Source organism: Myotis nattereri, assembly GCF_964212035.1.
Source record: "Myotis nattereri genome assembly, chromosome: 5".
In the NCBI taxonomy this organism is placed as follows: domain Eukaryota; kingdom Metazoa; phylum Chordata; class Mammalia; order Chiroptera; family Vespertilionidae; genus Myotis; species Myotis nattereri.
This window is the reverse complement of record NC_138080.1, coordinates 18,441,004-18,467,034: the sequence shown is the minus strand read 5'-3', so window position 1 is coordinate 18,467,034 and position 26,031 is coordinate 18,441,004. Positions and strand designations below refer to the sequence as shown.

The following is a 26,031-nucleotide window of genomic DNA, read 5'->3' as shown; positions in this document are numbered from 1 at the left end:
GAAGGGCAAAGCTAAGAAGGGCTGAGTCAGCAGACTGGAAAGTGTGTGTGTGTGTGGGGGGGGGGGGGGTGGCGACTCCCAGCGCCCCCTTAGAATATGTAGAGCCGCCTATATACAGCCTTCTAAGGGCCGGTGGCTCCAGACCGCCCTCCCCCACCAACCTGATGGACGTGTCAGTGCTCCCCCAGCCCCAGGTGACGAGACCCAAAGACGGCAGCTCAAACCACCCAGTGTTTATTGTGTCCCCGCTCCTGCAGTCTGTCAGCGGCAGCCGCACTCGTCCACCACCATGTCCTCGTAGTGCCGCAGGACCACGTTGTCGCTGTTGTCGAAGAAGAGCACGGAGATGGGTGACAGGCGCGCGGGAACACAGCAGGGCAGGCCGGCAGGACCGGGGGCTGCCGAGTGCATGAGCGCGCGCAGCACGGCGTGGTTGAGCGCGGGCGGCCCCCCGGGCCCGGGCAGCGTGGCGGGCAGCGAGCACTGGCCCTGGCAGTAGTTGGCCAGGAAACCGCGCGGCGCAATGACCCAGCGATGCCAGCCCACCTCGCGGAAGCTGACGTAGAGCCGCCGGGCGCGACAGGAGCCCCCGTGGCCGCCACCCACCGAGGGCTCGGCCTCGCGCCGCGGCCGGGCGAAGGGGTGGCACAGGCGCGGGTCAAGGGTCACCAACAACAGTGAGGCCTCAGCCAAGCGCCCGCAGGTGCCCGTGTGCCGGGGGCGCAGCGCCAGCGCCAGGCGGAGGCTGCGTGGGACTGAGGCGTTGTGGGCCCAGGTGGCGCCCAGCAGCTCGGCGCGCACCGGCGTCCCGAGGGAGACCACTGCCTGGCGGAGCAGCACCCGGCCTGCGCCCACCTCCTCGGCCGCCGGCGCCACGCTCAGCTCCCAGCCGCCTGCCGTCTCCGCCGCGGCCGCTTCCTCCGCTGCGAAGCGCAGCTCCAGACGGGCTCGGCTCGGGAGCTCGGCGGGTTCCACAGCCGACAGGTCGAAGATGAGGGTCCATTTGGGACACTGCCCTGCCGCCGAGGGCTCCGTGGTCCGGGCGCGTGCGCCTAGGGAGGCCGGGAGAGGGCTCAGCTCTCGTCGTGTCACCGCCTACGCGCGAGGGGTCTCGGTTGGGAACTTGGGGGGAAGGTTAGTGCCTGAGGCCGAGGGCGCACCATCTGTTACTTGGCGTCAAATGGTGTGAAGGGGGGGGGGGGGGGGGAGATGGAGTGTGGGCGGGGCATCGCTTGCAAGGAAGAGACCTGCCCGATGCTGGGTGGCCTGCCCGTCGGGAACACAGGCAGGGGGCAGCGATGAGCAAACGCCTGGGTAAGCGATGCTGGGCGGGGTGTCATCGGCAGGAAGGCTTCAAATGCTGTGAAGCAGCGGGAGTGACGGAGAGTGGGGGCAGGGCTCCAGCTGCAAGCAAAGGCCTCGCCGGGTGCAAGGCAGCCTGGCCTTGTGGCCACTCACCCGGGCCCCCGCAGGTGTCCACGGGAGAAGGGATGGAGTACAGGGACTCAGGTTGCTCGTGGGCTGGACTGGGTGGGTGGAGACCCTCGAAGTCACTGGAAGCTCGTGGGGGGCTGGGGTGCCCAGGGAGGTATCGGCCTCCCAGACCCGCACCCCCCGGAGCAGGCACCACTCACCGCGGTCCGGGATGTGGCGCACGATGTTTCCGGCGACCCCCAGCTCCTCCACGTGACACGGTCGTAGGGTGGCCCCCGGGGGCGTCCGTCGTGGGCTGAGCCTGGCCTCCTGGGGGTCCCGGCGACGAAACAGGCGCCACATGATGGGGGGTACGGACCGGGGCTTTGGTGCGCCCTGGGGCGCGTCGCGCAGCCCGAGAGCCTGGAGCAGAGAGGCGGCGGGACCCGGGGCCGCAGGGGCGCGGGCCAGGAGAGGCGAGGGCAGCAGCAGGGCGAAGAGGAGGAGAAGAACGCGGTGGCCAGGACGGCGGAGCAACGGTGGCATCTTTCTCGCTGGCGGCGGCCGGAGGAGTGCTCGGGGTCCAGGGCTGGGCTGGGTCAGGGTCCCGGGGGGCGTGGCCGGGCTCCTGAATCCTGGCGGGGACCGATCCTAGGGCGGGGTCTCCGGGCTGCGGGGCAGGGGTCCCGGGAGTGGCCAAGGCCCGGGAGGGGCGGAGCTGGAAGGGGCCAGGGTCTTGGGGAGCCGGGGAGCCGTCCCAGGGGGCAAGGCGGGGCAGGGTGAGGTCCGGGGGAGCGGAACGGGCGTCGAAGGGTTCAGAAGCGCTTGTCCTTCACCAAACCGTTCCTCAGCGGCTTTCTGGGGGCCAAAACCCGCCCGGTTAGCCTAGGGACCCCACGCTCCCACGTACTCCCTGACCCGCCTGCCTTGCCGTCCACATTCCCTTTCCCCGCCTAGTTCCCAGTCTGGCTCCTCCCCGCAATTAAACTCCATCCCCTTTCCCTCCCACCCTGGGCCCTGGCCGGCCACTGCAGTGCAAATACCACCTACCACCTCTGCCTGACATGCTCCCACCTCCTCAACCGGGATCAACCCTGCACTTGATCCTCCTCCCTCCAAAAATGCAGACCTGCCAGAGGCCTCTGCCACCCTCCAAGGCAGGCTGGCCGGCTCCAGGGGCGCCGGCTGGCTCATAGGCCCATTGGACAGGCTTCCCTGCCCTGTCATTCTCCGTCCACCATCTGTCTACACTGCTGAGCCCTTATTTTCATTCCATGTGTTGTTGTTTTTTATTTCAGAGAGGAAGAGAGAGGGAGAGAAACATCAATGATGAGAGAAAATCATTGATCAGCTGCCTCCTGCATGCCCCCTACTGGGGATTGAGCCCACAACCCCCGGCATGTGCCCTGACTGGGAATTGAATATGACCTCCTGCTTCATGGGTCAACATTCGACCACTGAGCCACAGCAGCCGGGCGTCTTGAATTTTTTGAACCAGTAATATGTTCTCATGACCTAGACATCCTGGGATATAATCTTATAGACACTAGCAGACACTCCTTCACATAAGAACGAAGACTTTGCCCTAACCGGTTTGGCTCAGTGGATTGAGCGTCGGCCTGCGGACTGAAGGGTCCTGGGTTCGATTCTGGTCAAGGGCATGTACCTTGGTTGCGGGCACATCCCCAGTAGGGAGTATGCAGGAGGCAGCTGATCGATGTTTCTCTCTCATCGATGTTTCTAACTCTCTATCCCTTTCCCTTCCTCTCTGTAAAACATCAATAATATAAAAAAGAAAGAACGAAGACTTTCCTGGAGATGATAGTTTAGGTCACTTTAATTCATCCTTCCCTTGGGCTGGAGCCACTGGCTGGCCCTTCCTGGAGCACTGACCCTGTCCTCATGGCTTTTCCTGGGGGTCACTGCTCTCTCTCTCGCTGAGCCAGCAGGAGCTCTTTATCTGTGAGGTTACAGATAAGCCCTACACGGATCTCCATGTGTCTGTTGTTTTCTGGTTTTGCCTGTCCATCCTTAGACAAGCAGAAGAAGGTTCCTGGCTTCTGGACTCTTCTAATACATAGTTCACTCGCCGGATGACAGTGTCCCATTTGTGGCTCTGGTCGGAGTTCACAGTTTCCACTTCTGTGTCAACATCTTTGAACCACTGGAGTTTGCCCCGGGAACTGACGCGAGAGAACCTCCAGATGGTTACCAAGGGTCCCACCGTGTTCCAGCCGTCCTCCCTTCCCTCCTGGGGACCTCAAGGGAGATGATTTGGCTGTGCTCCCCCACAGCTAGAATCGAACGTGGGATCCTTCAGTCCGCAGGCCGACGCTCTATCCACTGAGCCAAACTGGGTAGGGCTATCGTACGTTTAATACCTTCAGGGATCTACCTTTGCCCATGCCTTTTTATCAGAGCTTTCCTGGTGACTCTGGGCTGTTTTATGAACCAGTGCCCCTCCTTCATCGAAAACAATGTTAGTTTTTTTGGCGGGGAGGGTCGTTGGCCTCTGGAGAGGTCAGAGTTAACTTTCCAGTTTCAGTGCACCGCTGTGGGGAGAGTCAGGCGAGGGAGGAAGGTGGGAGGTGAGGCAGCCAGTGACTGAGATGGAGTCTGGATGTTTCCTGGAGGATAAGGAGGAAAAGGGGAGCGAGGGGGCTTCCTGGAGTTTCCCAAGGTTTTCACCCTGAGTTGCCATCACCTGTGATGGACAAATGCTTGGGGGAGGTAGTGGCCTGGGGGTTGATTTGGGATATTTTAGAAGAATGACATTTCGCTTAGAAGCACTTCGAGCCAGCAGAGCGCCTTGGAGGTTGGGGTGGATTAAGTGAAGGGGCCCTAGGGGAGGGGGCGGCTGGTGGGGAGGCCAGAGACCAAGCCGGAAGCACCCAGAGGTGGAGTGAAGAACATCAAGAATGGGGAGCAGAGGAGCTTTGATAACCTGCTTCCTGGCATACGGCATCAGTTTGGCTCAAATAGACTCATACATTTGTTTTTTTCCAAAAGTGCAGAGCAGAGCAAAGATGCCACCACCCACATCACGCTTTCCTTCCTCCCGTGGCGGTAAAACTGAGGCCGGGTCCTGGGATCGAGCGTCAGCGTCAGCGCGAGCCCTGAATCCCTTTCCCTCCTGTTACCCTGGCTGTGTGCCGGCCAAAGAGACACAAGAAGAGATGGATTTACCGAAACCTTCCCTCCACGCCCACCACAGGGGCCAGGCGGCGCAGGGGAAACCTGGTCTCCTTCACAGGCCAGGGCCAGCCTGTGGCCGAGTCTAACAAGTTCGCGCTCCTGAAGAAAGGGGCGTCAGCGCCCGCACAGCTCCCGCTCGCAGGGATGGAGGCGGACTTCTGCCTGCGAAGCGTGACGGTCAGCGGCCCTGGGGACCCAGCTGTGTGAGCTAACACACAGGGCTCCTTTCTCGGCCTGAGAGTCCGGTGATCAGCTCTCGATCTGGGTGACAGAGTCCCCAGGTGCCACACCAACAGATTACGCCATGGGGAACCGCATCCGCCTGGGCCCGACTGCCGGAATTATGGTTCTTACGGTGGCTCTCCCGGTGGAGCCAGGAGCCGTCTCCCTGGGGATCCGGCGGCGAAGACGCAATTATTGTAGAAGAAGTCCCACAGCTGCCTGGGGAAACACTGGTGCTCGATCCAGCCGGACCTGCTGAGTCCAACAGCCCTGCGAAGTCGGCATGCTCAGCCAGCCCCGGACAGATGACGGCTCTCTCCCTGTGTCCTGCACCAGGGCCGGCAGGCAGGACTGAGCAGAAAGACTTGCCTAACATTTTGGATGACTTGAAAAAATACTTAGAACTTCAGCGTCAGATTGAGTAGCACGTACAGTCTCATGTATAGGAACTGCTCTTCCATTGAAAAGTGGGGCCTCGCCAGTGTGGCTCAGTGGTTAAGCATCAACCTCTGAACCAGGAGGTCAGGGTTCAATTCCTGGTCAGGGCACATGCCCGGGTTGCGGGCTCGATCCCCAGTGAGGGTTCCCAGGAGGCAGCTGATCAATGATTCTCTCTCATTATTGATGTTTCTCTCTCTCCTTCTTTCTTCCTCTCTGAAATCAATAAAAACATATTTAAAAAAGAAAAGTGGGGAAAGCCTGGCCGGTGTGGGTCAGTGTTTGAGTGTTGACCTCTGAACCAGGAGGTCACAGGTCAATTCCTGGTCAGGGCACATGCCTGGGTTGTGGGCTTGATCTCCAGTAGGGGGTGTATAGGAGGCAGCCAATCAATGATTCTCTCACCAGTGATATTTCTCTCTCTCTCTCCCTCTCCCTACCTCTGAAATCAATAAAAATATTTTTTAAAGAAAAGTGTATATATAGTATTCATTATTACTTCCCCTCCACTCTATTTTCTGCTCTCGACCAACAATTGGTCACATATTGGAATTTCTGCATTTATCACACGTTTTTTTTAAATTTCATTTCATACATTCTGAACATTTTAGCTAATTTTGGAGAAGTCCACTCTATATCATATTAACAATTTGCTCTTGACTTGTCCCCAGTATTTCTGGTGCAGGTTTAAAATGTTATTCATTATATTTTTGTTTCAAGATCTGTTGTTGTTTCTTGTTCAATAAATACTAATTCTTAATTTTTAAAAAATGCAGAGTAGACTGACGGATGCTTCAGGGGTTCCTGGGTTCAGTGTAAGGCTTCTTTTGGGGGTAATGAAAATGTTCTAAAACTGACTGTGGTAATGGCTGAACAACTCTGTGAATGGACTAAAACATTTAATTATACAGGGTGAATGGGCAAATTGTATGGTATGTAAATTCTGTCTCAATAAAGCTTTTTTTTTTTTTTTTAAAGGGGGGAGGTGACCCTGGATTTAGCACCAAGAAAGCCTTGTTTGAGCCAAACGGGAGTGGTGTAGGGGAGTAGTGGGTGGAGGACCCCAGAGTGGGGTGGGTTTGGGAGTGGAGGGGTTCTGCTGCAAGGGAGGCAAGAAGTGGGCGGCTGGTGCGGAGGGCTGGAGAAAGGTCTCTCTCCTTGATCAGAATGTCCTGAACAGGCAAGAGGCTGGGCGCCCCTGGCCCTGGACGGTGGCCTTGGAGGGAGATGGACCATCCACTGAAGCAGCCAGCCAGTGCAAGGGTGGACGTCTCGTCCCTCACTCCTGTTTTCTTGGGGACACAGAGGCCAGATTGTCAGCGAGGGGGATGATGGTGATGGCAGTTGACGGTTGAGGAGAAGGGGGAATTAAGAGTAAGCATGCTGGCACTGTGTGGGCATCACCACGGGCCCTCTGGCCCATTATTGTGCAGCAGCGTGAGCCAGACACGAGTCACAGCTCATTGGGCACGGCGGGGCAGTGGTCACAGACCCGGGATGGGGCGAGGCCCTTGGTGGATGGCAGTCCCAGCAGCCCCTGAGGATGCCCTTCAGACCCCGGTGCCACATGATGACCAGGGCATGGGGTGGGGTGGGGGGCAGCTCAGGGGGGCTGGATCAGTCCCGGAGGATGGTCGACCAGGTGACCAGTGGCCCAGCTGTGGGGTGAGTCAGGAGAGAGAACAGAGGGAGGGAGTAGGAGTGAAGAGGGGCTGGGAGAGGAAGGGATCGGTGCTACTTAATCGCCATACGGTTTGTTTCCCCTGAATTACTTCAAAGTGATTCTCAGTTGTCAGTGTCTTACTGTTTTCAAACCTAACTGAATTTCTGTTTATTGGGTCTGTACGATCCTGGTTTCTGAACAATTGAGGTTACCCCTGTGGCTGGCTGTGGTCATTTCTGAGAAATGTGCCTGTTAAGAAAGAACATCTGTTCACCTGCTTCTGAGTTGCTGGGTGAGGAGCACAAAGCATGACTGTACCTCTGGGGGTCCCATCACCCCGAGGCTCAGGACTGCGTCATGTGGGCCATTTCAGATCAAGAATTACACCCCAATTTCTCATGCTTTCTCACTTGCAACTTTTATGTACCTTGGAGTTGAAGTCTTTTAACAGTATATGTGTGTGTGTGTGTGTGTGTGTGTGTGTATACTGTTATATATGTGTATATATACTATTATATATAAATATATATTTTATATATATAATATTTTAATATATTTTTATTGATTTCAGAGAGGAAAGGAGAAGGTGAGAGAGACAGAAACATCAATGCTGAGAATCATTAAACTAGAAGGAAAGAGAACAGCATACAAGACTCAGAGGAGGCGCAGTGCGGAAAACACAAAGGTGCGGAGTGCGCGGAGCGGGCTGGCGGCGGAGGGCGCGGAGGGCACGGTTGTCGTTTTCAATCGGGAGGGAGTCGCAGACTCTGAGCTCCAGTTCTGGGCGAGTCTCTGGGGACCCAGACTCAAACGGGAGAAGCAGGACTGTCTGGCATCAGTCAGAAAGGGAGGGCAGCTTTCTCTCCGAGGTGTGCAGCGGGTGCTGGGACTCAGAGAGGCAGAGCCCCTGAGGACAGGACTGAGAGCCGCCATAACTGCTCCCTCCACCCGCTCTGTTGATTCCATGCGACCCGCCCCACCCAAGCCCTGCACTGAGCCATTTGCCGGATAGCCTCAGGCAAAGGCTAGATTAGCACCTCCCTAGAGGACAGAAGTTCTCTCACTGCAGACACAGCTGATTCTCACAGCCAGTTAGCCTGGAGGTCAAACCCTCCCTGGTATTAGCTACAACAATCAAGGCTTAACTACAACAAGACTGCGCACAAAGAACACTAGGGGGTGCACCAAGAAAACATAAAAAATGCAGAGACAAAGAAACAGGACAAAACTGTCAATGGAGGATACTGAGTTCAGAACCACACTTTTAAGGTCTCTCAAGAACTGTCTAGAAGTCGCCGATAAAGTTATTGAGATCCTCAACAAATCTAATGAGACCCTCGATGTTGTGATAAAGAACCAACTAGAAATTAAGCATACACTAACTGAAATAACGAATATTATACAGACTCCCAACAGCAGACCAAAGAAGCGCAAGAATCAAGGCAAAGATTTGAAATGCGAAGAAGCAAAAAACACCCAATCCGAAAAGCAAAATGAAAAAAGAATCCGAAAATACGAAGATAGTATAAGGAGCCTCTGGGACAGCTTCAAGCGTACCAACATCAGAATTATAGGGGTGCCAGAAGATGAGAGAGACCAAGATATTGAAAAGCTATTTGAAGAAATAATGACAGAAAACTTGCCCTACCTGGTGAAAGAAATAGACTTACAAGTCCAGGAAGCGCAGAGAACCCCAAACAAAAGGAATCCAAAGAGGACCACACCAAGACACATCATAATTAAAATGCCAAGAGCAAAAGACAAAGAGAGAATCTTAAAAGCAGCAAGAGAAAGAAACTCAGTTACCTACAAGGGAATACCCATACGACTGTCAGCTGATTTCTCAACAGAAACTTTGCAGGCCAGAAGGGAGTGGCAAGAAATATTCAAAGTGATGAATGCCAAGGACCTACAACCAAGATTACTTTATCCAGCAAAGCTATCATTCAGAATTGAAGGTCAGATAAAGAGCTTCACAGATAAGGAAAAGCTAAAGGAGTTCATCACCACCAAACCAGTATTATATGAAATGATGAAAGGTATCCTTTAAGAAGAGGAAGAAGAAGAAAAAGGTAAAGATACTAATTATGAACAACAAATATGCATCTATCAACAAGTGAATCTAAGAATCAAGTGAATAAATAATCTGATGAACAGAATGAACTGGTGATTATAATAGAATCAGGGACATAGAAAGGGAATGGACTCACTATTCTTGGTGGGGAAAAGGGTGTGGGAGATGCGGGAAGAGACTGGACAAAAATTGTGCACCTAGGGATGAGGACAGTGGGGGGGTAAGGGCAGAGGGTGGAGTGGGAACTGGGTGGAGGGGAGCTATGGGGGGAAATAAAGAGGAACAAATGTAATAATCTGAACAATAAAGATTTACTAAAAATAAAATTAAATTAAATTTAAAAAAAGAAGAAAAAAAAGAATCATTGATTGGCTGCCTCCTGCATGCCCCTAATTGGGGATCGAGCCTGCAACCCAAGCATGTGCCCCTGACTAGAATCAAAACCAGGACCCTTCAGTCCACAGGCTGATGCTCTATCCACTAAGCCAGTGATGGTGAACCTTTTGAGCTCGGCGTGTCAGGATTTTGAAAAACCCTAACTTAACTCTGGTGCCGTGTTACACATAGAAATTTTTTTTTATATTTGCAACCATAGTAAAACAAAGATGTATATTTTTGATATTTATTTTATATATTTAAATGCTATTTAACAAAGAAAAATCAACCAAAAAAAAATGAGTTCACGTGTCACTTCTGACATGCATGTCATAGGTTCGCCATCACTGCTCTAAGCCAAACCGGTTAGGGCAACAGTATATATATATTTTAAGGCCAATCTCTTAGCTGTCATGATTATTCATGTGCTTATTTGGATGCCTAGTATTTGAGATTCTACCCTCTTATGTTGCATTATTTATGCAGCCTTATCTAACCTTTCTCTTGCATTTCTTGTGTACCTGTTTTTTGTTAACTCTGATAGTGTTAAAGTACCTAATACAGCTGAAAGGTATTCCCCGCCTTCTTGCAAAATACAAAACCCCCAATTCTGTTCTGGTATTTAACATCTTAGTTCTAATTATTTTGTGGGAGATGTGCAGGAGGCGGCTGATCGATGTTTCTCTCCCATCGATGTTTCTAACTCTCTATCTCTCTCCCTTCCTCTCTGTAAAAAATCAATAAAATATATATTTAATTATTTTATATCTCTCAAATTAGGGAATTAAAATGTTTATCCAGATATGTATCAGTTTCTCTGATGATCTGCTTCTTGAGAGAGTTTTCTGGAATATAACTTTCTTAGTGTTTGCTTCTCTTAAGTAACTTCTTTTGTGTGTGTGTTTTTTGTTGGTGCTGTTAATCCTCACCTGAGGATATTTTTTCCATTGTTTTTTTCCAGAGGGTGAAAGGGAGGGAGGGAGAGAAAGAGAGAGAGAGAGAGAGATTGACCACCTCCCACATGTTCCCCAACCAGGAATCAGGTAGGTGCCCTGATAGGGAATCAAACCCACAACTCCAGTGTGTGGGCAGAAACTCTAACCACTGAGAAACACCATCCAGGGCTTGAGTAATTATTTTTAAAATTGTGTATGAAATCCCCCGTTGCTGGTTATTCCGTTTTAGCACTTGCGGTGACGCTTTCCTCCATCTCTAGCGTCCCTTGCTGCTAGTCTGTTTCATGGGTCGTCTCTTCTCTGTGGCTGTTTCCATTTGCACTATGATGTGTTTGGGGCATGGATGCCTTTTTCGTCCTGCTTATGATGGATGCCTTGCCACTTTCTGGAAAATTCTCAGCATTATGTCTCTCCTACTGTCTCTCCCCACCTGTCTCCTATTAGAATTCGGCTAGACCAGGTCATTCTTAAAATCCTAGCTGCCATAGTTGCCATCTGTTTTTGCTGCTTCTGGGTAATTTCTTCACAGCTTTTACTTGACTGCCTCTCTCTCCAGCTTGCTAATCGTGTGAACCTTCACAGCTTTCGTAGGCTGAGTGGTGGTCCCTGAAAAGAGAGGTCCACACCCTAATCTCTGGAACCTGTGGCAGTGGCTTTATTTGGAGAAAGAGCCTTTGCAGATGTAGCGAAATGAAGTTTAACACAGAAAATCAAGAGAGAAGAGAAGGCCACGTGAAGAAAGACGCGGAGATCGGAGCGAAGCAGCCACAGCCAAGGAGCACCCGGAGCCGCAGGAGCTGGAGGAGCAGGAGGAGCAGGAAGGACCCTCGCCTGGAGCCGTCAGCGGGCGAGTGCCTGCTGGTAACTCGACTTCTGAGCCCCCAGAAATGTGAGAGGACACGTCCCTGTTGCTTTAAGGTGCCCTGTCCATGGCACTTGGTGACAGCAGCCCCCGGAAAGTAATATAACATCCGATGCTGTTTTTTATGTCACTCATGCCTTTTATTTTTTAAATAAACTTTTTATTTTAGAATAATTTTAGATTTGCAGAAACGTCGCAGAGATAGTCCAGAGAACTCAGTGCAGCGCGGACCAGCTTCGCGGACGTTACTACCTGACATCCCCACAGAACACGTGTCTCCACGCAGCAGCCGGTGCCGGACCCTGCTCCGAGCTAACGGCGGGCTTTCCTCGGTTCCCGTTTCTCCACGGCGGCCCTTCTGGTCCAGGACCCCCAGTGCATTCAGTCCTCTGACCTGGGACAGGTCCGCAGCCTCCTTGTTCTCCATGACCTGACGGTTTTGAGGCATCCTGACCACTCACCCCATCTTTACACCCGACAGCGCTGACTCCAGGCATCCGGGGCGGCGAGGTCTGCTGGTGCTGCCCACGGGCTGACCGTGCAATGTGTCCCCTGCGCACCCTGTCACATCTGTGCGGCGTTCACACTCTGCTGTCCTGGTGGGAATGCCGGCAGGTGCCAGGCCCTCAGCCCACGTTCTGGCCGGACACCCTCTGGGAGACAGCAGGGAGCAGCACCAGGCCAGGCTCCGCACGGCCTGGGCTTTGCATTTACAAGGACTCTCCACGGAAGCTGCCTGCTCTGCAGCAGGAGGAGCGTTCAGATTCTTAGACTTGGCCAAGCAGGAGCCTCTCCCCCCGCCCTTGGCGTTCTCTCAGCCGCTGCTGTTTCCGGACGCCTCTGAGGGTCGGTCAGGCTCCGTGCTGTGGCCTCAGCAGAATTCCTGACTCACGATCCCTGGACATCGAGAGTCAAACACCCCCCAAAGGAACGCCTACCCGACCCCACTGGCACACAGAACCCTGCCTGGTAAACGGCATTTTGGTAAGTGGCAGCTCGAGCCTGAAGTCTTGGGTCACCTTTGATCCTTTTATTTCAGTTTCACCTACATCCAAGCAAGTCTGGTCAGTTCTACAACGGAGTTGGGATCTAACCACCGGGGACCCAACTTGCTGCCAAGCCCTCTTGTGTCCATGGCCTCCATCCACCTGTCCGATCCTTCCCTCCCCGGGGCCGGCTTTCGGCCTAGGTGCACCCCGCCTAGGTGCTTCTCTGTTTGAGCCGGCCTTGAGAGCCCCCCCTTGGTCCCGCGCTCCGATCGGGCAATGCCCCGTCCTCTGCTTCTCGTCTCCCGTCTTTCATGGAGATTTTAAAATCTCTGCTCCTCTCACCCTCCTGGACACCCACCTTGACCACCTCCTTGAGCCATGAGCCCTCCGCTTCCCCACAACCACCATTCCCTCCAGAGGCTAAACTGGAAGTCTGCCTGGTCAGCACCCTGACCTCCCACCTGCTCATACACCCCTCATGTTGCCTCTGGGGCACTGCGCACCCTGGACCCTGCTTGTCACACAAACCTGCCTTTGTTCACGCCTGGGCCCCTGCAGGCCAGGAGCTCAATCCCAGGGCTGACCAACCCCGGGGGGCCTGCCTCCAGGATGCTTGACCAGCCTTTTCCTCTCCTTCCCTAGGACTCCCACCTGGGCCGGGGAGTCAGGGGGTCAGGGAGCAGGGACAGAGCATGGGCTGCCTAAGCTGCCCGTGGCACCCCTCCTCTCTCCCTCCCCTGCCTGGCCCATGGCTGCTCCTTACCACCCACAGGACCCCTCGGCTTGGCCCTCACTGCCCCACCAGCGACACCCTGATTCTTGCCCCTCACCCTCTGCTCCACCCTGACCTCCCTTTCGCCTCCTCGATATCTATCCTTCCGGCATCTGTCTCCATCACTACCCCATCCACGCCTTCACTGCAGTCTCTCTTTTGGACATAGACTCCAGGGGCAGCGTCTGCTTCAGCCTCATCGCTGCTGTGTCGCCAGTGTCTGCCCACAGTGCGTGCTCAGACTGACAGATGTGACTAAAGGAACGAACCCGGGGCGGCAGCCCCTCCAAACTCACTCAGCTTTGCTGGGCTTGGGGCTCTGGGCCTCTGATGCATCATATTCCCGTACGTCCTTCAGCTCCCGAACCTGGCCCGTCAGCACCTTGGCAGCAAAAGCCACGATGTACTGTGGGAGGGGAAGACGCGGGTAAGAAAAGGGCCTTCCCCGGCCACGCTGCCCTCTGAGGGCCACGGTCCTGCCACAGGCCCTTGGCACGGCTGCTCCCGTGGCCTAACATGCCCCCCACCCCCGGGTGTGCCTGAGAAGGGCCTTCACCTGGACCACGGCCCAGGAGAGGGGACAGGACTGCCAGCCGAGGGAGGAGCTGGGGGAGGCCGACTCACCAGGAACCAGTAAAGGTTCATGACGGTGAGAAGCAGCAGGAGTGCGTTGAAGAAGAAGTAGAAGGGAATGTCAGGCACCGAGCGCAGGCTGCAGTGGCAGGTGGCATACAGGACCTTGAGTGGGAACCAGTAGAGGCGGAACCAGAACCTGTGGTGGGAATAACGCAGGGGTCCTCAAACTACGGCCCGCGGGCCACATGCAAATACAAATACTGTATTTGTTCCCGTTTTGTTTTTTACTTCAAAATAAGATATGTGCAGTGTGCATAGGAATTTGTTCATAGTTTTTTTTTAAACTATAGTCCGGCCCTCCAACGGTCTGAGGGACAGTGAACTGGCCCCGTTTAAAAAGTTTGAGGACCCCTGGAATAACGGGTCAGGGAAGCTGTGGGCAAGGGAGGGAGGGTGGGTGGTGGCCCCACCCAGTCTCTGCCCAATGCCCTCGGGCCTCACCCATCTGTCCCTGCTCCTCCTCACCCATCCTTGTCTGGCTGCCCCACCCTTATCTCCATTCCTGCTCTGTTTTTTCCTGCCAACCACACTCCATCCATCTCCCGATCCCTGCCAGGCCCCACCCCTTCCCGCCAGCCCCTCCCTCCCGCCCCTCCCGCCTGCTCACCAGCTGAGGCTGAAGCTGAGGCAGCCCAGGTCCGCAGCCAGGGCGTGCAGAGGGTGGTGGGAGCCGCCACGGGACTTGAAATAAACATTGAGCTTGGTGAACTCCAGCTGCACATCGCTGATGTCGTGCAGGAAGAGCACCAGGATGCCCACGCTGTGGTACCTGAGAAGGGAAGCCGGGCGGAGAGGGGAGGGCAGGTCACACAGGGTCCAAATCCCTGCACCGAGGCCCCAAGACAGGCCCCTGGGGCACACCTTCCCTGCCTTTCGGAGCCACCCCTCTGGTCACATGCCCGGCCCGACCCCCCGAAGGGCCAGGTCAGCGGCAGCACAGACTGGACTCGCCAGGGGACAGCCCCCCGGGCTCCTCACTCACTGTGCCCAGGTGGCCAGGGGCCTGCCTGAAAGTCCTTTCTCCGATCCGTCCTCATTTCTGTGACCTCTGACCCACCATGACTGCTGACTCCCAGAGGCCAGGGCCGTTCTGGGTCCCGATCCCCCATACACTTGCCGACGTTCCCAGGCCTCTGGGATTTGCCGGAACTTCGCTGTGGGCTGCAGGTGCCTCGGAAACGCAGTGCCTGCCCCCCCCCCCCGAGGGTCTAAAGAAGCCTGAGAGCTGTCTCCCCCCCCCCCCCCCCCGCAGTGTTCCCCTTACCGCTGCCTGAGCCCAGGTCCTGAACTCAGCCTGGATCGGGCCATGGGTCTCCCTCACCAGGTCTGTCCCCACTTGGCCTTCCTGTTGTAAGACCTTTGCACGTGCTGTTCCCAGCACCTAACGTGTACCTCCCGGCGCTGGCAGAGCCTTCCTTCACCTCCTGGTCTTTCTCACCTGTCACCCCTTCCGCCCGCCCCTCCGACACCTCACCACCCCAGCCAGCCTTCTCTTCTGACTTGGTTTTTCTCCATAGTTAATACCTTCAAACAAATTACTTTTCTTTCTTTCGTTTTCCTTTTCTGGGAGGTGGGGGCTGTTATCTGATTCTGTCCTCCAGAGCAGTGCTATCTACGGGTTTTCTAGAACAACAGGAAGGTTCTATACCTGCATTACCCACATGGGAGCAACCAGCCAGATGTGGCCACTGAGCAGCTGAAATGCGGGTGGGGTGCCTGAGGGACAGATGTGTGATTTTTTGTTGTTGTTAATCCTCGCCCGAGGATATTTTTCCATTGATCTTTTTTTTTTAGAGAGAGTGGAAGAGAGAGGGCAAGACAGAGAGAAACACATCGATTGGTTGCCTCCTGCATGTGCCCTGACCAGGGCCGGGGCCAGGGAGGAGCCTGCGACCAAGGTACATGCCCTTGACCGAATCGAACCCGGGACTCCTTAGGCCACAGGCCAGTGCTCTATCCACTGAGCAAACCGGCCAGGGAAGAATGTGTGATTTTATTTAAGCTTAATTAACGTTGAAATAGCCCCTTGTAACCAGCGGCTACTACATTGGAGGGTGCAGCCAGAGCAGTGAGGCTGACAGGAACCGCACAAGAGTGTAGACCTCATTTAGATTTCCTATCACCCATGTTAAAAAAAGAGAGAAATTAAAATAATATATTCTAATGAACTCCGTATACCCCAAATATTGTTATTTCAACATGTGATGGATGTAACACAGGCCTTGGCGAGGTATTTTTATTCCTTTGCTTGTGAAATTGGGGTGGATTTGAGAACAATCAGCAGGTCGTAGCTTGGAGAGGATCAGTGGCCACGTGTGGGCTCTCAGGCTGCAGGGTTATCTGCTCGTGGCTGTGCTCCCAGCAGCACCTGCCACATGGCGGGCGTTCAGGAAACACCTGCTACGTGACCTGGTCAAGGTGCCATCCGGGTGGGGCTGGAGGGGGGAGGGGAATGGGTGGGGCGGGGCTGGAGGGGGGGGAGGGGGGCGGGGCTCCCTGCACCTTGTTCACCCTGTCCCTCTGAATCTCTCTGGAACCCTCCCCCAGGAACACCCCAATGCCTCCTCCCCCGAGGCATCAGCTCTGCCCTGTGCCAGCCTCCCGCCCTTGCTCATGCAGTGCCCTCCGCCCTCCTCAACTCTCAACTCACCGGAAGGCATAGGAGGAGACAATGAGGACCAGGGTGACCACGTGGTGGACGAGCATGACCACTGAGTCCTTGCGCCAGGCATCCATGTACAGCGTGGCGTAGATGGAATGGCCGTAGAAGCTTCCCTGCAGCAGATAGGCGGCCGCGATGTCCCGAGGCACGGCCATGCCTGGTGTCCAGTCTGGGGAGAGCCGGACCGAGTCATCAGGGCCCTGCAGGGCCTCCACACGAGGGACCAGAGCAACCCCACATGCTCTGGAGCCAGGCGTGAGTCCCCCCGTGCCAGGGCAGGCCACGTGTCTGCAGATGTACCGGCCACTGGTTTTCCATCCCCAATTCTCCACCTGTTCTCTTTTATTTAATAAGCATTATTTTCTAGAGCAGTTTCAGTTTTATGGAAAAAGGTGCTCCTACCCCTGAAATCAGTCCCTTCCAGGATTTCCCACTCTGCCCTGGGTGCCCTTCCCGTCTTCTCTTAATTACCAGGCCCGCTCCAGCCAGAGGGCACGTTCCTGTTCCAGCCACCCCCCGCCCCCAGCAATTTCCCAACCGGATGGAGGCTGCTGCCCACCTCACGGTGCTGGCACAGCAGCTGAAGCAGAAGGAGTTTGCCCACCTTCACTCAGGTCTCACCCCTTCTCGGCAACGCTGACACCCCCCTTTCTTCTCCGCCCATTACCAGGGCCAAGGGCTCTGCTCACTGGGCACTCCTCCTCTGCCCCACCCCTAACTCAGAGAGCCCCTGGAGCCCTAAGTTTCCTAGGCTCCACCATGCCCCTGCCTCACGATGACCCTGCATCGGTGCTCTGGCCACTCCTGCAAAGGAGATCCACATAGATCCCCATCCGGGGCCCCTCTCCGGCCCAAGTCTTAGCTCACTTCCCCGGCCCCCCACTGCCCCGGCCCAGCACTGCCCCAGCTCCTCCTGGCCCCCGAGTGTGTTCCCAACTGTCCTCTCTCCCCGCGGGGCTCAAAGGCTGTGAACACACAGACCCTGCTACCCAGCAATTCCACTCCTAGGTGTGTGCTCAAGGGAACTGCAAATGGACTGGACAGGCCCTTGTACGTGCATGTCCACGGCAGCACTAGTCACAGATGCCAAAAAGGTGAAAACAACCCATCAATAGATAAAGGACAGGCAAAATGTGGTCCTTCCACACATGGACTATTACTCAGCCACAAAAAAGGCAGACACACTGACACACTGTGTGGATGAACCCAGAAAACACGATGCCAAACCCTAGTTGGTTTGGCTCAGTGGATAGAGCGTCAGCCTGCGGACTGAGGGGTGCCGGGTTCGATTCCAGTCGGGGGCACATGCCCAGGTTGTGGGCTCGATCCTTGGTGGGGGACGTGCAGGAGGCAGCTGATCAATGATTCTCTCTCATCACTGATGTTTCTATCTCTCTCTCCCTCTCCCTTTCTCTCTGAAATCAGTGAGCCAGAAACAAACGGTCCACATAAACTTTAACCTTCGTAACCATCTTTAAGTTCTGCATAAGGCACACACATTGTTGAGCAGCCATCCCCACCATCCCTCCCAGAACCCCTTCCTGTTGTAAAACTGAAACTGTCCTTGCTGAACACCCCCCCATCCCCCAGGCCCTGTCTCTATGAATCTGACTCCTCTGGGGCCTCCTAGAAGTGGACACAGTACTTGTCTTTTTGTGTCTAGCCAGAATGGTTACCTTTATGTTTCGAGCATTTTACCTAATAAAAGAAAGCAAAACTCCCCATGAATCAGATCTAATCTCCCCCCACTTTAACACGTCCAGGGGCCTCTCGAAGTTTGACAGCAAATCGGGAATGCTGCAGCTGGAGGCTCCCCCCACCCCAACACACAAACTGCCTGGTGCCTCTGTCCCTCTTTACAAGGAAAGCATGCAGAGCCTCGATGCAGAGTCCACTGTGGAAAGAGGACACCAGATCTTCCACCTATTACACCGGTCAGACTCACCGTGGGTGAGCATGCCCCCTCCAGCCTCGGGCCCCAGATCTGAGGGGGGGGGGGGGCTGGGCATTTAATTCACCATCCAGACGTCAGCTGCCCCTCCCCACCTGTTGGAGGGCCAGGCTCTGACCTGCTCACAACCTCCAGCCTCCTCTCCATACGTCCCACCTGCTGCTCTGGGGACTGGATATCACCCCCTCTCCCACTTCCAATATCAGGGCCTTGGGCTTCCCAAACCCAGCTCCTGGTCGCCCCTAGACCCAACCCTACTGACCCCCCACTTCACTGGGGACCCCAGACTCTCCTCTTTTACACCCATCTCTGGTTTGGCAGCAAATCCTACCAGCTCTGCCTTCAAAACATTTTTCTTTTAAAAACATATGTTTTTACTGATTTCCCAGAGAGAGGAAGGGAGAGAGACAGAAACATCAATGATGACAGAGAATCTTCAATAGGCTGCCTCCTGCACGCCCCCTACTGCTCGCCCACCATCTGGGCATTTGCCCTGACCAGGAATTGAAGTATATAACCTCCTGGTTCATAGGCCGACACTCAACCACTGAGTCACAATGGCCAGGCTAAAACATTTCTCAAATCAACAACTTCCCTCCTCTGCTCAGTCCTGTCCTGGTTGGAGCCCCCACCTCTGCTCACAGCCCCCTGGTAAGTACCCTTTCTGCCCACCTGCCCTCCTCATGCTCTGCCCTGGCCAGGTGAGCTTCTCTCTGCTCCTGACGCACCAGGAATGTGTTTCTTCCAGGTCTTCACTCAAAAGCCACCTGGGTGGGGCCACCCCCACTGCTGGAGAGCACGCCCTCCCCTCAGAGACACCCCACTCCCCAAAGTGTTCGCATCAGCACCTATCGCTGGTAACAGATTTTATATTTCACCGTCTGGTGGGGGGCTCTCTCAGACCTGCTCACAACCTGGTACACAGTTGGTACTCAAAAAATGAGCCTTCAGAGAAGCAGTTAACTTGCAAGCACGGTATCGTAGCATCATTTATAAGAAGCCAGAGGCAACCCCATGCCTGAAATTTTAAGAGAGTTCAATTATGGTTCATTTGCATAAAGGAAAATTGAATGACAGCTAAAACTTCTCCTCTAGAAATTTACCACGTGGGAAATGCACATAGGAAAATGGCCATGTGGGCAGCACAATCCCATGAGGAGAGCTGGGTGCCCAGTACACCCAGTGCTTGTTACCAGGACCCTGCTATGCAGGGGCCCATGCCAGGCCCTGCTCCGGTGCCACCAGGAGCCCTCTCAGGCTGTTTATGTCCCATGGCAGGAAGCACATCCGTGATACACGGCCGGGTGGTCAGCATAGGAACAGAGGACCCCCTCCCCCCATCACAGGCCTGCTTGTTGGTGATAGAGGGCACTGCGGCGACCCTCCTGTCCATCCCACCCAGAGCCAGGCCTTGACCACCCCCACGTCTAACCCCATCCATGGGTGCAGCCACTTCTCACCCTCCGTAGCTCTTTGCCAACTTCCCCCCGGGCCTTGCTACCATCCTCACCCACGACTTTGCTATTCCAGCCTGGCCAGCTGATGAGAGCATCACCCTGATACGCCAAGGTTGCAGGTTTGACCCCTAGTCAGGGCACATACAAGAATCAACCAATGAATGCATAAATAAGTGGAACAACGAATCGATGTCTCTCTTTCCCTTCCTCCCTCCCCCTCTCTCTCTCTAAAGAAAAAAAATAAAAGATGGCTGTCTCCACATGGCAGCCAGAGGAAGCGTTTTATAATCCATAAAGTATCCCATTTAGAAAACACTCCAACTCTTGCTACCCTGCTCTCTTGCTCCCGCGCCAAGCCTGTGCACGCCCCGGGGTCTTGCCTGTGCTGTTCCTGACACCTGGAGTGCCCCCCTGGACCCACGAAAGGGGTCACCCCCTCTAGGATGCCTCCCTGAGCTGTAATACGTCCCCGGGGCCCCCTGACCACCCTTGTCTGGAGCAGACACCCAGAACGGGGTGGCTGATGAGTGCCAGCCCCCATGTGCCCTTCTCCTCAGTGTTTAGAGCAGAGCGATCCCTCGCCCCACGGGGGACCCACCATAGAAGACAGAGGGCGGGTCATGGAAGAAGGGGTAGTCAGTGCCGAAGAGCAGGTAGGCACTGTAGCTCCAGGTGCCCAGATAGAAGAGGAACTTCCAGGCGCTCTCAGGCATCTTGGCGGCATCTCTCGGCTGGAGGCGGCACCGCTTGGCCAGGGGCTGTGGGTGAGAAGATGGGTGGCCGTCAGAGCGAGGAGCCATTCCTTCAGGGTGGGGAGACCAAGGCCCCGGGATTCCCCGAGCTGGGCAGTGTTGGGGAGGGGCCGTCTGATACCCACAGCCGCCTGGAGTAACCAGAGCCCACGTGCGCCTGCCAAGAACTAAACTTAGTGCCCAGCTGTCTGGCTGGGGTGTGAGAGGGGAGTGATGGGAAATGTGAGGGCAGGCTATGAGGGCCCGGGGGCGGGCGTGTGAGCATAAAGCCAGGGAGGCAGCGGGTCCGCACAGGGGAGTAAGCGGCTTGGGGGTAAGGGAGCTGGGGTGTGACACACAGCAGGGGGTTAAGGAAAAGGCGTGGAGGGGTGTAGCTGTGAGCCTGTGGAGAGAACATGGAGGGGAACATGGGAACCCCTGGGGGGGGGCGTGGAGGGCTGGAACCGCAGGAGATCCTCTGGGGCAGAAATGTGAGGGAAAGGGTGCCTCAGAGGAGGAATCTGGGGAGACCAGAGAGGAACCAGGCCTGGGGAGGATGGAGTGGGTATTTGGGGGAGGACATGAGGAAATTCTCTCTTTTGTCCAAGAGATAATGAGGCAAGGAAAGGGCAGCACAGTGAGACGGGGTGACCCGAGGGGACATCAGGGAAGACATGAGGAAGGTGGGGGCGTGCAATGATGAGGTCCTGAGGAATTTTACTCTGGGGTCCAGGGTGGGGCGGGGCCTCAAGCTCCTCAGGGGCGGAGCTCTAGAGCTGTGGGGCCAAGTCCCGCCCCCCTCCCAGAGGCTGAGGGGGCTGGAGCAGCTCCAGTTGTCATAGAGACAGCCAGAGCCAGCTCTGGTAACCCTTGGCAACCAGGCTGCTGCCAAAAAGATGAGCTTTGGCGGCCGCCGCAGCCCCTCCGCCTATTCCTGGGAAGGGCGAGCCTCGAATTGGGGCGAGAGGCTGAGGGAGGGCGGACCGGGAAGGAAGCCCGACCTCCAGGGATTCCAAAAGTCAGGGGGCACCTGACCTTGCTGTCCCCACCCAGCTCCCTCAGGAACATGGGAGGGGAGCCCATTCCACCGTGATGGTCCCAGAGCGACCACATCCCCCCAGGAGCACTGGCCTTCATCCCCCTGGACTCCCCACTTTCAGCTGGAAATTGGGAAGGTGGGGGAGCAATGAAGCCCCACCGGGACCAGGGCTAACTATGGGGGGACACTGTCATACTGCCTCCGCCTCCCTGAGCAGGGTGACAGCCAGGGTCTCTCCCACGTGGGTGATGTGGGGAGGCGGAGGGGACAAGAGCAGCCAGACAACAGCCTCTTCCCCGCCCGCCAGCAGAGAAAGACCCCTTTGTTGGTGCTGGGCGCTCTGTCCCTGCACCCCTGCTACGTCCAGCCAGACTGGGGCGCGGTGACGCCAGCTGGCCCAGGAGGGAGTCGTAGCTGAGCTGGGGGCCAGGCACCTTCCCAGCAGCTCCCAAAGCAGACCCCTCCCCAAGATGGGAGGGAGGCCAGGCGCCAATGTCACCTCATGGTCACTCTCGAGCCGGGCGGCGGCTCTCCAGGCTGAAAACGGGGCATTTCCATCGCCTCTCGGAGGCCGCCCCAGGCCCTTCCACCTCCCCGAGGCTGCGACCACCCGCGTGGCAGATGAACCCAGGTCTTGGCCTCCCTGGAGGCGGGCGCTGACTCCAGACAGACGCAAGGCAGCGACTGGGCCACTCTGACCCTACCCTGTGGCCACAGACAAGGGGGCTCTGCCGGCTGCACTGACCCTGGACCCGCTCCAGCTTGGGCTCCAAGCCCCCCGCCCTCCCTCGCATGGCCCGAGTTCCAAACGCAGACCGACCCTGTGCCACGAGGCCTCCATGGCTATACACTGAGGCCTCCTGTCCCGCACGGACCCGAATGGGTCGTGCTCCGGTTCCCCCACATCACGAACACCCCACCCGTGTCAGGGACCCAACATCGCGGGTTTCCCGGTCCGGCCACACCCCCGCATCCATCCCCACCCCCATCTCGCACTGACAGAAAAGGGCGCGGGGCGGCCCAGGACTCCGCACCCAGAGCTCCCACAGCCCGAGGCCCCCACGTTCTGGGACCCAGCTCGCAGAGACAGAAAGGGGTGCACAGCGGCCGGGGTCCCCCAGCACATGTCCGCGTCCCCAGCCGCACTGACCCGAAAGAGGCGCGTGGTGGCCGCTGAGCGCAGCACGGTCCAGCCGAGCGCGCCGAGCGCCAGCAGCAGCAGCTCGGGGGGCGCCAGGTGCGCGTGCTCGGTCAGGCCGCGGAGCGCCAGCCCCCAGCCGCAGTCCACGCAGCCCCGCGCCGCCGCCACCGCGCTGCCCCAGCTGCGCTGCACGAGCTGCGCGTAGCTCGGCATGGGCTCGGGCCCCGCCGGGCCCGCCGTGGCTGCCGCCGCCGCCATGCCGCTCGCTGGCCCGCCGTCTCCACCGCCCGCGCCCGCCCGCCCGCCCGCCGGAGCTGCGCGCCCCGCGTCACGCGCCGCAGCCGGGCGGGGGGCGCCGGCCGGAGCCCTGGGGCCGAGGGGCGGGGCAGACGCAAGCTCCGCCTCCGCGGGGGACGCTGGGCCCGGCGCGGCGCCCACGATCGGGGGCACGCAGGTGCTGGGTGCCCGGAGGCAGCGGCAGGGACCACCGGCGGAGAAGTCCCGGTGTTGTCGCGTTGCGTCCCATTTTGCAGCAGAGGAAACCCATTTTCGGCCCCATTTTCCAGCGGAGGAAACCCAGGCGCAGAGACTCCAGGGCTCTTCCCCCCGCCCCACCCGCCCCTATGCTGTGCCCTCGGCAAGGGGCAAGGAGGCACAGCAAGCAGGACTCTTTCCTCCCAGCCCTCCACCCTCAGACCGCACCATTCCCTGAAGCCAAGCGCATGCACCCGGTGCATCCAGCGCCTCACCACAGCCAGTAGGTTTACGGCAAGTGAAGGCCTCTGCTCTCCTTCCCGAGGACACTGACCACTCCAGGGTGAAGAAACACCCGATGAAGATTCTGCCCGCCGACCCAGGGTTCCTGGACGAGGGACCCGAGTGTGGGCTCAGGCTCGCTCCTCCGCACCTACCCAGGATTCAGGGGTTTCAAGTGAGGTAGCTTGAAGGCATCGGGGTCCCCTGGAGGAGTGGCCAGGGGCCTGAGAGGTTAGGCCATGTCTGAAGGCCACCTGATGGGCTTCCATGACCCTGAAGACCTGGCAGGACTCCCCTGCAGCAGGTTAACACGGGCTGTGGGGAGGCCAAGGGAGTGGGTGCCCACTTGGGGGGCGGGTACTCAGGATGGATCAAGACCAGGCTGTATTGGGACCTCCCCAGGTAACCTTCCACTCTCCACTGATGGGCCCTTTGCCTGGAGCCCCCAACAACTATCACTGAGGGCACTGACAGCACCCATCCCAGTCCCCAGGACTCCCACCCACCTGTGCCCTCCTTTACCTCCACCCGGGATGCTAACCCCTAGCCTTTGAGGTGCAGGGTGCAGGCATCAGTGTGGGCTCTGCAGGAGCTAGGCTAGGTCCCATGCAGCCACCGGCCTGATCTGACCTTCAGGTATACAGGTGAAAACAGGTAGGTGTCAAAGGGCCATTTCTTCACCTTACTCCCCCGACCAGTCCTGCAGCACATTGTGGCCCCACCTTCAGATGTTCTTGAACCCAGCTACTTCTCTCCACCTGCAGTCTCAGGCCCTGGGCCATCTCCTGCCTCCCGACACCCCGGCTTTCTCCTTACCCCGCAGAGGTCAGCAGGAACCTTCTCTGCTCACAGTCCTCATGGTTTCCATTACTCAGAGTGAAAGCCCAACTCCTGTGACTCACCACCTGCCCTCCTGCCCTCCTGCCCACCTCGCTCCCTCCATTACAGCCACACCGGGCTCCTCCCTGGTCCTCTAATACCTCAGGCACACTTCTGCCTCAGGGCCTTTGCACTGGCTGTTCCCTCTGCCCAGAATGTTGTTCCCCTAGGTAATGGCAGGGTACCTCCTCCTCTAACTTCAGGGTTCACCTACAAATGTCACTTGCTCAGTGTACCTCCCTGACCCCACCCCACCCCACCCCACCCCAAGTCTTCTTCTTAGCACTTGTCACCATCTGTCCTGCTGTACCTCCTACTATTTTTGAATGTGCACGTGGACAGGGGAGAGGGGGGGAGGGGAGTTCCACCCATCCCATTGGATGACTAATTCCACAGCCAACCTGGCAGGCAGAGGCTCAGAGGTCCTGGGCTGGCTGGATATGCCCCCATAGGTCCAGCTCAGCTTGTGGAGCAACCCTGGGTCTTCCCAACCACCCAGCACTATCTGGTGTCCATCAGTAATGGGAGAGGGCCTGCCCAGCAGCCCAGCCCAGCCTCTAGTTTCATTCTGGCAGGGCCCAGATAGAAGGCTACCAACAGGTGGGTGCAGGGCAGGAATGGAAAGTAGCTCTTGGTGCTGGCAGTTGGAAACCAGGGCTCCCAGGCACCAGGGCCTGGTAAGGGGCTGCTGAAGTCCCATGGCTGGTGCTGCTTTCCTGCCCCAATTGAGAGGGCAGGCCTCCTCTCTCCCCACTGATGCCCCTGCCTGGGGAGGCCCTCTCTGCACCTCTCCCCGGCTAAGCTCTACACAGTCAGGGAAAGGCTAGGGGCCAGCTCTACTGAAGGGGGTCCCTTGCTCTGTGTCCTGTCCTGGCAACCAGGGACTGAGTTTGGGTAGCCACCTACGGCAGATGAGGCCAGACACTGGGAACTCAAGTATCTTATCTTCTTCTTGGGAAGGAACCAGAGATTGGTCCAGGGACAAAGGCCAAGAAACCCTGTCCAGCTCCTGGAGCCCAGTATGGCCTCAGGGCCTTTGTATGGACTATTCCTGCTACCTAAGATGCTTGTCCCCCAGAACCTGGCCTGGCAGCAACTTCTTCTTCTTCTTTTTTTTTTGAAGGCTTTAAACTTTTATTAAAAGACTTTTCTGAATCACTTCTTTTGTAGTTTACACTTTTGCTGGTTTTTATAAAATAGGGAAAGACTATAATATTTCCAAACTGATACCTTTAGCAATACATCAATGTCATAGCATTTTAAAATGTAAAAGAAAAGCCAAAACATGAGCCCTAATATTACAGAATAATCAAAGCAAGCTTCATTTAAGATATTCTGTCAGTGCTCGGCCAGTGTGGCTCAGTGGTTGAGCGGCATCCCATGCACCAGGAGGTCACAGGGTTCGATTCCGGTCAGGGCACATGCCTGGGTTGTGGGCTCAATCCCCAGCAGAGAGGAATGCAGAAGGCAGCCAATAGGTGTTGATGTTTTTCTCTCATGGATGTTTCTATTTCTCTCTCTCTAAAAATCTATTTTTAAAAATATAGTTTAAAATATGCTATTCTGGCCTGGCTGGTGTGGGTCAGTGGTTGAGCATCAATCCATGAACCAAGAGGTTCCTGGTTAGATTCCCCATCAGGGCACATGCCCTGGTTGCAGGTCCGATCCCCAGTAGGGAGTATGCAGAAGGCAGCTGATGGAGGTTTCTCTCTCATCGATGTTTCCATCTCTCTGTGCCTCTCCCTTCCTCTCTCTCTAGGCAGCAACTTCTTATGGTTTGGGTGGACAGAGGCCTCCTAACCCACCTACCCACCCCTCCC

At 56.4% G+C, this 26,031-nt stretch overlaps 2 protein-coding genes across 2 annotated transcripts; both read right to left on the bottom strand.

Annotated features, from left to right (window-relative positions):
* Positions 1 to 218: 218 nt before the first annotated feature.
* On the bottom strand, positions 219 to 2,271 carry GDF1 (growth differentiation factor 1). Its single transcript, XM_081090737.1, has 2 exons — positions 1,635 to 2,271; positions 219 to 1,052 (listed from the first exon to the last, which is right to left on the bottom strand). The coding sequence occupies exons 1-2, from the start codon at positions 1,957 to 1,959 to the stop codon at positions 262 to 264; spliced, it is 1,116 nt and encodes a 371-aa protein (XP_080946863.1). The 5' UTR covers positions 1,960 to 2,271; the 3' UTR covers positions 219 to 261.
* Positions 2,131 to 22,852, bottom strand: CERS1 (ceramide synthase 1). Its single transcript, XM_081090738.1, has 7 exons — positions 22,586 to 22,852; positions 20,264 to 20,423; positions 16,246 to 16,426; positions 14,203 to 14,364; positions 13,584 to 13,731; positions 13,256 to 13,365; positions 2,131 to 2,271 (listed from the first exon to the last, which is right to left on the bottom strand). The coding sequence occupies exons 1-7, from the start codon at positions 22,832 to 22,834 to the stop codon at positions 2,229 to 2,231; spliced, it is 1,053 nt and encodes a 350-aa protein (XP_080946864.1). The 5' UTR covers positions 22,835 to 22,852; the 3' UTR covers positions 2,131 to 2,228.
* Between the last annotated feature and the right edge of the window lie 3,179 nt (positions 22,853 to 26,031).

What these genes read in the sequence shown, in the direction of transcription:
- GDF1 (XM_081090737.1), bottom strand. Translation starts at nt 1,959, where the DNA reads ATGCCACCGTTGCTCCGCCGTCCTGGCCACCGCGTTCTTCTCCTCCTC. An exon ending in GCGCCACATCCCGGACCGCG is followed by an intron (nt 1,053 to 1,634) that starts GTGAGTGGTGCC and finishes CGGCCTCCCTAG; the next exon opens with GCGCACGCGCCCGGACCACG.
- CERS1 (XM_081090738.1), bottom strand. Translation starts at nt 22,834, where the DNA reads ATGGCGGCGGCGGCAGCCACGGCGGGCCCGGCGGGGCCCGAGCCCATG. An exon ending in CCACCACGCGCCTCTTTCGG is followed by an intron (nt 20,424 to 22,585) that starts GTCAGTGCGGCT and finishes TCTCACCCACAG; the next exon opens with CCCCTGGCCAAGCGGTGCCG. An exon ending in CCCGCCCTCTGTCTTCTATG is followed by an intron (nt 16,427 to 20,263) that starts GTGGGTCCCCCG and finishes GGCTCTCCCCAG; the next exon opens with ACTGGACACCAGGCATGGCC.